General features: G+C 45.0%; 1 protein-coding gene across 1 annotated transcript; it reads left to right on the top strand.

Annotated features, from left to right (window-relative positions):
- Window positions 1-9,874: 9,874 nt before the first annotated feature.
- On the top strand, window positions 9,875-10,829 carry LOC123167830 (zinc finger protein 4-like). Its single transcript, XM_044585690.1, has one exon. It carries the CDS (start codon window positions 9,954-9,956, stop codon window positions 10,413-10,415), a length of 462 nt encoding a protein of 153 aa, XP_044441625.1. The 5' UTR covers window positions 9,875-9,953; the 3' UTR covers window positions 10,416-10,829.
- The last annotated feature ends 990 nt before the right edge of the window (window positions 10,830-11,819 follow it).

Genomic DNA, 11,819 nt, shown 5'->3' with positions numbered 1-11,819 from the left:
CAACGTCAAGGATCTCTTGCCCTACCATGGTGATGAAGATTTCGATCCGAGGTCGGATCTTTCACAAGGGGGGGGGGGAGATGATGCAGAGCATCCCAAGGTCATCCCCATGGATCTACCTACATCTCCCACGACACCACTTGGACCAATGACAAGAGCCAGTGCGAGAGCTATCAAAAATGAGCTTAACTCTCTCCTTGTTGAACTTCCCTTTGACCCACTTGAGACATGGCTACTACCTCAAACGGAGATGCTTTGTGTGCGTAGGTACCAAGGAACCAACCTAGGAGAAGCTATGGTGCAAGATGGACATCAAGAACATGGAGAGGATCTGCCCAGTCCGGAATGGGCGGTACTACCGCCCACACCAAGCGGTACTACCGCTAAGCCCATCCAAGCGGTACTACCGCCGAACATCCGCTCTACTGCTGCTCAACCCGACAAACTCCTGTGATTGAGCGGTATGAGTCTGGTTCTACCGCCCAGCCCGAGCGGTACTACCGCTAAAGCGGTACTACCGCCCTGCCTGTGCGCAGAGAACGGGCCAAGGGCCCATGTATCCCCCCTCTCACTTACCCCTTCGTGGACTTAGACTATATGTACTCCCCCACCTCCTCCTAGCTAGGGTTAGCGTTGTGATAGCTCATATGTGAGATAGAGCCTCGCTCATCCATCCGGATCTACAACACCAAGAGAGACCGTCGCCTCTTCGGAGAAGATCCACCTTGGATTCAAGACCCCTAACGGGAAGACCTCAAGACCTCCTCACCGAGACGAACTAGTTACCTATGTATCATCCTTTGTTGGATTTAGATCGTGTATCTCTTTGTGTTTCGAGGATCTAGCATATGTGTGACCTAATCTTGTTAGTTTGAGTGATTCTCTCGTGTTTCCCCTCGTGATTTCTCCTCGTGTTCTTCGTGTTCATCGCGGGATCCGCTCCTTTCGTGAAAGACCGGCCACCTAGGGTTCTACCCTACATCATGATCTATGACAACTCAACAAACACCTTCGGAGACACCTGTAGAGCATCTTTATAATCACCCAGTTACGTTGTGACGTTTGATAGCACACAAAGTGTTCCTCCGGTATTCGGGAGTTGCATAATCTCATAGTCAGAGGAATATGTATAAGTCATGAAGAAAGCAATAGCAATAAAACTAAACGATCATTATGCTAAGCTAATGGATGGGTCTTGTCCATCACATCATTCCCTAATGATGTGATCCCGTTCATCAAATGGCAACACCTGTCTATGGTTAGAAAACTTAACCATCTTTGATTAACGAGCTGGTCAAGTAGAGGCATATATACTAGGGACACTCTGTTTGTCTATGTATTCACACATGTACTAAGTTTCGGGTTTAATACAATTCTAGCATGAATAATAAACATTTATCATGATATAAGGAAATATAAATAACAACTTTATTATTGCCTCTAGGGCATATTTCCTTCACCTAGATCCATCTGATAGTTTCCCCACAAATGGATGGAGTGTTGAGACTGGTGGGGGGTGGAGAGAGCTCAAAAGAATGGGAAATCCTCATATCAAAAAACTCTCTCCCCGCCTCATGTTGGGTAAGAAGATCCCTATATTTATGGTCAACCCAAACTCGCCCATTGGGCGTTTTGTGGCACCGGGACTATCAGGCCACAATTCTCCCGGATAGTCCGCCAAACTGTCAGGTTATGATTTTTCACTTTTGTTACCGGAGCACAATTACCCGGACAATCCGACCCTATAAAATTATTATGTAGGCATACAAAGAAAAGGTTGTAAATTTCTCATATGAACTCCATTTTTGATTATGTCGGCTCGTTTTGAAGCTAACAACATGCTCGAAGTCCTCTGATAGAGAACCACCCAAGAACAACTAGAGAATAGGATTAATGATATGCAAAGGTTTGAGCAATATATGTACGATGTGATTGAACTACTTACCCGATAGCCCCTCTTGATAGTACAACTATCAAACTTATAATCTGGTCTCCCCGAAGCACCATGAGACCGGTATAACTAGGGAAGCCTCGATAGGTTATACCATGCCTTTGATCATTCCACTTGAGCTTGATGCTGACGTTCACGCTTGGCTCAAGTTGAAAACACAATCTTGATAATGTCACTTGGTGAAGACTTCACGTAACTCCATAAGCCATGTAGGGAGCATTGCATTGCATACCATATTCACATGTACCAATCATCCATGGATGAAGCTTCAAAATTAAGGGATATATATGTCCATTCATCAATGTCTCTCAAAATCTTGGTGAAGTTATCGAATCTCTTCACCAAATAGCATGTAATCCCTCTGGCGGCCTATCTTGAACTTTCCCTTATCAACCTTGAAGATTGTCTTCACTTGATGTCATCTTCACACATGCTACTTGAAATATTTCTTTCGAGCATGCCCATGAGAATCTTCTAACCCACATAGACGTAGAAAACACATAGTATGGATTAGTTCAAAAAACACAATTCACAAGCGCTTACCATACACTAGATCCCGTGCTCTATGTCATTTGAGCTTGTCTGTTGACCATATAAAATTTGGTCTTCTAGCTTTATCTCGGTCAACATTTTGATGGAAATATGCCCTAGAGGCAATAATAAAAAGGTTATTATTATATTTCCTAAATCATGATAAAGGTTTATTATTCATGCTAGAATTGTATTGACCGGAAACTTAAATACATGTGTGGATACATAAACAAATACCGTGTCCCTAGTGAGCCTCTACTAGACTAGCACGTTGATCAAAGATGGTTAAGGTTTCCTAACCATAGACATGAGTTGTCATTTGTTAACGAGATCACATCATTAGGAGAATGATGTGATGGACAAGACCCATCTGTTAGCTTAGCATATGATCGTTCAGTTTATTGCTATTGCTTTCTTAATGTCAAATACATATTCCTTCGACTATGAGATTATGCAACTCCCGGATACCGTAGGAATACCTTGTGTGGTATCAAATGTCACAACTTAACTGAGTGATCATAAAGATGCTCTACAGGTATCTCCGAAGGTGTTTGTTGAGTTGGCATAGATCGAGATTAGGATTTGTCACTCCGTGTATTGGAGTATCTCTGGGCCCTCTCGGTTATACACATCATCAGAATCCTTGCAAGCAAAGTGACTAAAGAGTTAGTTGCAAGATGATGTATTACGGAACGAGTAAAGAGACTTGCCGGTAACGAGATTGAACTAGGTATGAAGATACCGACGATCGAATCTCGGGCAAGTAACATACAGATGGACAAAGGGAATTACGTATGTTGTCATAAGGTTCGACCGATAAAAATCTTCGTAGAATATGTAGGAGCCAATATGGGCATCCAGGTTCCCGCTATTGGTTATTGACCGGAGAGGTGTCTCGGTCATGTCTACATAGTTCTCGAACCCGTAGGGTCCGCACACTTAACGTTCGTTGACGATATAGTGTTATATGAGTTATATGTTTTGGTGGCCGAATGTTGTTCGGAGTCCCGGATGAGATCACGGATATGACGAGGAGCTCCGGAATGGTCCGGAGGTAAAGATTGATATATATAGGACGATGGTATTCGGACACCGGATGTGTTTCGGAGTGTACTGGGTAGTCATCGGAATACCGGAGGGGATACCGGACACCCCAGGGAGGATAATGGGCCTATTGGGCCATTAGAAGGGGCACACCAGCTCACATGGGGCTGGCGCACCCCCTATGGCAGCCGGCCAAGTGGGAGAAAGGAAATGGGGGGATTCGGCCTCCCCCTTCCTTCCCTCTCCCCCTTTCCTTCCCCCCTCCAGCAAATATGGTAAAAGGGGGGCGCCACTTGGGAGGGACCCCAAGTAGCATTCTGCCTACTTGGGGGTGCCTCCTGGCTGCTCCCTCCTCCCCCCACCTATATATATGTGGGAGGGGGCGCCACACAAGAACACAACAATTTTCTTAGCCGTGTGCGGCGCCCCGTCCACCATTTAGACCCTCGGTCATATTTCGTACTGCTTAGACGAAGCCCTGCGGAGATAGCATCACCGTCACCGTCACCATGCCGTTGTGCTGCCGGAACTCATCCACTACCTCGCCGTCTTGCTGGATCAAGAAGGCGTGGACGTCACCGAGCTGAACGTGTGCTGAACGCGGACGTGTCGTACGTTCGGTACTCGATCGGTTGGATCGCGAAGAAGTTCGACTACATCAACCGCGTTACTAAACGCTTCTGCTTACGGTCTACGAGGGTACGTAGACACACTCTCCCCTCTCGTTGCTATGCATCTTCTTGATAGATCTTGCGTGTGCGTAGAAATTTTATTGTTTTTCATGCAACGTTTCCCAACACATTTATCTTTACTCCATGCTATATCTTGATGTCTTGAAGACCACAATGACCTTCACTTCACTTCATTGCTTGAAGGCAAGATCACCAATATCTCAATTTTGTCATGACCATATCAAGTTTCTACATGAATATCATATTGGTCATCACTTTCTCTTCTTCATGCTCTATCAAAATCTCTTGGGAGGCATAATGAACTCTTCACTTGAATTACTTACTTCAAGGCTTGATCAGCCATGACTACAGATGATCTCATCTTCAAGCCATATATAAAATTCTTATCAATAAATACTCACAAAATCTGGATCCTTCATAGCGCCGAACCTCTCGATTGCAAACAACAAACATTTATTCCAGTACTTCACTTTTATGTTATTTATGTACTACGCTTGCTACTTTGTTTCACCCCTCATTCGCATGTTTTTTCGACGCCATGCTAATCACTACGGATGCCAAAACGGTTTATTCACACAAAATCTATGACAACTTGCGTGCGACAAAAACACATGTATTAACACTCCCTCGCTCCTCGTTGGGAACGATACAATTTTAGGATACTTATATGAAGGTGCTACAACTAACCATGTGTGTCTTATAGGACATCAGCTGCCACAATAGCCAAATTGATTGCCATGGCAGATTTTCCCGCGGAGTCCCCCTCATCCACGAACGCTACCTTGGAAAAGAAATTTGCCTCGCCTCCATCACGATCCACTGCCATGACAGCGAAAGTTGAGCCACCAGTGAAATGGACGAAGACGCCAGGAGCGTTCGTATCGGTGCACCCGATGATGACTTGCTCCGATGTTCTCACCAAGAAACTTGGGCGTGCCAAGTTCCAGGAACTGCAAGCGAAGACCGACATGGCAGAGATTGACAAGGAGCGCAACCTTTAGGGAGTGAGTATTGAATAAATCTTGTGCACTTTGTCTAGGTAGTTTTTCCCATTGTTTTTCTATCACATGAAATAACAGCAATTCCACATCCTGTGCATGAGCTGCGCATAGTTATAGTTGAGGCACTGGGCGATCTTGTCACGCCTAGACCGCGTCCCTTGCCACGGTGATCACGCCCCGCACTCCTCTGATCGTGGCACGCCACAATGTGAATAGAGGGGGTGGAGCGCTCTCCTGGCCGTTTGCTTGTTGGTTGTTGCTACAAATAAGGTGAAGTAAACCGCAAAAAAAAATGAAGTAAAACAATGCCGTGTTTACTAAGTTCTCTCTCGAGTGGTTTGATTAGCTGAGCTTAGTGTGACATATCCTACCACTCCAACAACCACCACCTACCACATTCAAAAACAGCAATTAGGCTCTTCAATTAGCATGCTGTTTTGGCAAAGGGTAGCTATACATAGTAGCGGAGCAATCGCTTGCTATAGGCTAAAGGAAACAGCAGACCTAGTTGAAGCTATAAAGGAGCGTGCCGCTAGTACTGTACTAGCATAACATTGGCCCGTAGCTTAGCGAAAACAGCTATTGCTAGATAAGATACTCCCTCAGTTCCAAAGTACTTAAAGTTCAGATGGTTACTAAGTCAAGTAACTTTATGTTTGACTAAGTCTATTGAAAAATATACCAACATTACAGTACTAAATATTTTAGAGAAAGTAGTGGCTGCACCCATCTTCAGTGCACCCACGCAAGAAAACGTAGACAAATATTTCAAAAAATTCTGAAACTTTGTGGGAATGGTCATCAACAAATATTATAGGTGCTTGCAAAGTTTGGTGGTCAAATGATATTCAAGGAGCTTCGTACAAAAAAGACAAAATTACAAAATCTGCTCAAACAGTGCACGTACATTTTGACTAATTTTCAATGATTTTATCTTTTTTGTACAGAGCTCCTCGAACGTTATTTGACCACCAAACTTTCCTATAACATTTGTAGATGATCATTTCCATAAAGTTTTAAAAAAATTAAATGTTTTGTTATGTTTTCTTGCATCGGTGCATCGTGGGTGCACCGAGCTGGGGTGTAGAAAAACCACTCTCAATATTTTAACGTACGTCTAACATCACTCGTACATGGTATGAAGATCAACAATGCTACACCTACAGGCAGATCTTTACAGGATTGATGTTACGGACTGAGTTGTCAAACTATGTTTGGGGATTAGGGAGGGTGGGGTCCATCACTTAAAATTAAGGGGAGCAGTTATTGGTGGCCTGGTGGGAAAGGAGTCCGTAAGCAGCAGTCCGTAGGGGATCCCGTAAGTATGGCATACTATACACAGTCAAACGTAACCTAGAATTTTAAATATTTTAGAACAGATGGAGTACTTGGAACATTACGATAAATGCGAGGACAGATGGGCAACATCTACTGTAGTGTAGCCTGTATCAGATGGTGCAGATCCAGGTCCTGCTCCTATCATTATCATTACAGGCCCACATACTTTCCTGAAGATTTTCAAAGCCCACAGATCCATACACTGTAGCCAAGTAAACTAGCTAGGCAGCTGTGGTCTTGTCAAGAAAGGACATGCAGCTGCCTTCATCGTGCAGAGCTAGATTGTTGTAGAGCTCCAAACCAAACAGCTAGAGGCCTAGAAGCACCATTCTTGTATTGCTGGGGACAGTTAGGAATGGGTGATGGCATCTGATCTCTGAATGCATATGCACTAGAGGCTAGACTAGCCCAAGTCATCCATGGTGTACTTGCTCTGATCCTGCGTTAGGGACATGCATCGACAGTCTCCATCTGAGCAATATATGTGCACAAGCATAAAATATACATAAACATCTTGTGGCTTGGGTAATAGTTCGATTTGAAAATAACTATGCATGTCCATGATAATGCCAGCCATTCATTTTTATATGTCGATATGTGCATCTCTCCACTAAGTATATTATCCTAGAGACACCGAAAGTGTAGAGTACAGTTCAGACTTACAGTAGTAGGTGCAATCACTAGCAGAGTGATCACTGATATTGAGTACTAGCATCTTGGAGGATATCTTTTTGGCGGAGGCTGATCGACCGCTTGCTTTATATTATATATACTCTTTTGCGGTGGCGGAGCTACCATAAAATGTTAGGCGGGCCGAATATACAAAACACTGCTACCAAATTAAATGATACATTTGTTATGGGATAAACTTCATGTATTGCTCCAACCCTGGGCGGGCCATGGCCCTTTGAGCCTTGTAATAGCCCCGCCAGTGCTCTTTCGGGTCGATTCAGCCATGCACTCATTTCTGGTTTCGAATGGTGGAACTTTTTGTAGGAAGATGAAACACATTTTTATTTAAACCACATCATTTCTGATAAGCCATAAAATTCAACATAAAGCTATCGTCACCATAAAAATATGTGTAGAAAAATACCACAAAACCAATTGCCGAATATATTGTGTGCCTATATGGTGGGTAAAGGTTTGAAGCTACACTTGAATTATGGCCTTCACAACAGGAGCAAACTTACAATAAAAAAAGATGTTTGATGTATTCATCATGTTGGCAAAAGATCCATGCCTTGCGACCTTATCAATTGCTACGATTTGAAGCACTAGGGTGCATAAACCAAATAAATCCTGCATAAATAAATGGATAATTATCATCAATTGCTACGGACGTGAATTGGTTAGGGTCGTGCTTTGTAGAACAACAATTTTTATAAAAGGATGATAACCTCCGGCCTCTACATCGAGCGATGTGCACATCCGTCTTTATTATATTATTCAATAAATAAAGTATTACAAAATAAATACATGAATCGATCCAAAGCCATTTTCTTGGTGAAAACTATCGCCCTGCCTACAAGCTTGATGATGTGTTATGACCTCTTGCCGACACATACCATGAAAACCGGTGACCTCACCAGATTGCCCGCAGGCTAGCCCGGAGCACCAATCGGTGTAGCAGACCCTCAACACACCGCATGCGCACGCTCTAGAATCCGTCGCCGCCATCTTCTGTCGTCCCATCTTCAGGCATGATCCGAGCATTGATCTTGCATACTCTTCTGTCGTCGCTAGACAACGCCTCCCTCCTGCGGGCGCCCATGAAACGGTGTCCAGAGATGAGTCCGCATTGCACCATGCCGCCCAGACTTGCCATCGTCCGCTCCATCTTGTTCACCGCATGAGAAGCATGCGGAGACTTGCGTCCGGCCACCGAAGCCAGACACTCGTCCCTCCAGCCGATGTATGGCTCCAAAGATGTACTACTGCAGGAATGCCCTACAGTAGCGGGCGCTAAATGCTCAGCAGTGGCGGGCGATGCTTTTAGGGCCGCCCACCACTAACTTCCCGCCACTGATAATATGTCACATGTGGCGGGCGGCACCGGTGATTGTTGTATCAGTGGCGGGCAATTTACATCGCCCGCCACTAGAGCTGAAATTTTATAGTTCTCTTCTTCATTTTTTTATGCTGACCACAGTGGCATAATCTTCTTTGTTTTCTTGATGTTGCATAGAGCTGGGATTAGATAGTTTTCTATGTTACGGTTAGAAAAAAGATCAGCTCCTGATCAAGCAGAATATTGACTATCTCTTGCGACGCAACCTAGAACGAGAAGTTGAGTTCGTCAATCTGGTGGACAAAAAACTGCTCTGCCAGCTCACCAATAGCCGATTGAAGGATGGTGGCAACGAGCGTGTGTTTAGGAAGAATTTGGCGAAGGCAAAAGAAATTATGAGAGCATGAGACTCAGCTGGGTTGGGCGAGTTTTATCTTTTTTTAATTAACCGAAACCCGTAGAACATCGTTCTACGGTATATATATATTAAATAAAAAAGTCTAATATGTACAAGCAGCTACGAGAAAAGAAAAAGGAGGAGGTCTATGCAATCCCTGTTCTAGCGAAACCTATCATAGTCCAGTAAAATTAACTCAAGAACTGATCAATCCAGCTGGAAAGTTGAGCTGTAAACTTATTCTTGATTCTGTGTTGGAGAAGAAGTAAGTCGTTCTTCAACAATCTTCTCCATGACTGAACTGAGTGTGGCTGCGATCTGAAGATTTTTCCAATTTCTCCGAATCTAAATGTTCCAACAACCCATGATTAGGATTTCATCGCAATGGATGTAGGTAGAACTTGAGCTAAAAGAATGATCTCGTCATAAGGGTTGGGCGAGTTGACGAGAGACCACCGTGCAATGGCGATTTAAGCTTGAAAGTGGAGACTCATGGCATCGCCGATGCGTGGGATGAAGTCGTAGCGCCACTTGAGCAGCGCGAACGTAGATGGACTCCAAGGGTTCATCAGGGAGGGGCGCTGGTGGTGTGGGGGTGGGTGTGGGAAAAAGAGAGAGCCGTTGCCATCGCCTTTGGTTTCCACAAGCATGCTAAATTAATGCTAGTCCTTGTATTTTTGGTTCGAAACTTTGGTAAATTAATTTCTATGGAGCGCCGTCGGCATGCATGCACCAACCAGCTGCACGTTTGGTAAACTTCAATAATTGCGTGACCACCGTCGTCAGACAAACCCCATGCTAAGTCGTCGTCGCATTCGCCTAGCTAAGGAGCCTATGTGCAGTACAGCCTCTGATCTAGCTGCTCGCTCACATCTCCTACTCTTCCCTCGCCCCTCTATATATACCAGTCACGGCGCACAGCACAGCAGCGCTATACATTTGCTCGATCAGTCTCTCCATCGCAGTCGCAGGCCGCCAAGTGCAAGAAATGGAGAGCGCAAGGGCGCCGGCCGGCGACGTGAACCTGGACCTGCGGCTCGTTCACCCAATGGCGGCGGCGGCATGGCGCCCGCACCCGCAGACGCCGGTGGCCGCCGACCGGACCTTCTCGTGCACCTACTGCCGGCGCAAGTTCTACAGCTCGCAGGCGCTGGGCGGCCACCAGAACGCGCACAAGCTCGAGCGCAGCCTCGCCAAGCGCAGCCGCGAGCTCTCCGCCGCCAGCCAGGTGGCGATCGCCTCCTCCAGCGCCGCGTCTTCCCCGCCGCCCTCCGACTTGATCAGCTGGTATACGCCGGGAGGCGGGGATAGTGGCCAAGCTACAGGGTCGGCCGCCGCAGCCGCGGCCGTCGTCAGCTGGATCGCCGATGGCGGGCGCCGCCGCTACGTTCATCGCGTGCACGCGGCCGGCAACGGGGAAGACGACATCGATCTGTCGCTCAAGCTGTAAGACGCACGCACGCACGCCCGCGTATGGAGTGGACTAGAATGCATCTAGTAGCTTGTCCGTCCGTACGCTATAGTTCTACTTCTACTACGTACGTACGTCAGTTGTTTCTGTACGTGCAGGTACGGCACGACGTTATTTGTTGTTTAAATTCTTTTATTCAAGTCCAGTTTGTTGGCCGGGTTGATTATACAATAAACCAGTACCCCCTACGTACGTACATATAGAAGCCACCATCATATCATAGTAACCAAATCAGCTAGCGTATGATGCTTTTGCGTTGCTCCCTTTTCGAAGGCATTGATCAGATTTGCTCCGACCTATTCTTCAAGATGAAAACCTAGAATTTAATGGTTGGATCCGATAACGGATGCGCTTGAGCGTCATTTTCTTTATAAAGACGTTGTTGTTGAAGAACGTCGTTGTCCTTGTGGTGTCAAGAGATGGTTGGTGGCGGATATGGTTCATAGTTCATATTAGTTTGTCCATCGATGTTGATCGCTTCAAGGTCTATATATATATATATATATATATATATATATATATATATATATATATATATATATATATATACTCGCTTGGCATAGCTTTGGTCTGGTATAACTTTGCTATTTGCCGGTGTTTTTATGCGTGTGTGTTGGAATTGGCTGTGTACATCTTAGATATGCAGAGGCCGAGTGTTGCTCATTATGTCTGTATCATCTTTATGCTTCATTCAGCTAGTTGATGCAGTTACGCAGTTCATACTTGCTTCAGTTGAAATTTTATCACACACGCTAGTATCGCATGCTACTCCCTCCTTTCAGAAATTTCTGACTTGTGAGATTATTGATGTGATTTGTAAGATGAGCGATGGTGCTGCCATACTAGATACTATATCTGTCCGGAACACATAGGGCAAGTCCTGAAGCAACTGGGATCGATGTACGTAATACCACTTCACATTCGATCACAGCCACTGGGTCTACTGTCATGCTTAAATCGGACATCAAGCATTGGATGAGTAGTACTCCCTCTTTTCCGGTTTCGGAACTATTCTGTGCCCTGACACTTCATGCCTGATTTTCAGACGATACTGGATCCATTGGCTATGCGAGACTTGCTCCTAACCATGCTTGGCTGGATGAGTGGATGCATAGCATCCTCTCAAAATCGGGCATGAAGTGTCGTCCGTATAGCAACGCTCTTTCGATTTATAAGGCTTATCTTAAAAAAAAAAATTACAACTTGTCATCACATGTTTAGATTTTAAGATACATTAAATTAGTGAATGCGAGGATCAAGAGAAAAGTCATCAATGCATGTAAAAATTCTTGGTCATTTAGTGCTCATGCATGCATGCATTGTGAAACGCAACTTTTTAAGAAAAATGAGTGCACTCCCTCCTTCCGGGTGCATAGGACATCT

The sequence above is a fragment of the Triticum aestivum genome, chromosome 7D (assembly GCF_018294505.1).
Source record: "Triticum aestivum cultivar Chinese Spring chromosome 7D, IWGSC CS RefSeq v2.1, whole genome shotgun sequence".
Lineage (NCBI taxonomy): Eukaryota > Viridiplantae > Streptophyta > Magnoliopsida > Poales > Poaceae > Triticum > Triticum aestivum.
The sequence above is the reverse complement of the archived record's forward strand: the minus strand, read 5'-3'. Positions and strand labels throughout refer to the sequence as shown.

Excerpts from the sequence above, each read along its gene's own strand:
- LOC123167830 (XM_044585690.1), top strand. The coding sequence starts at position 9,954 with ATGGAGAGCGCAAGGGCGCCGGCCGGCGACGTGAACCTGGACCTGCGG.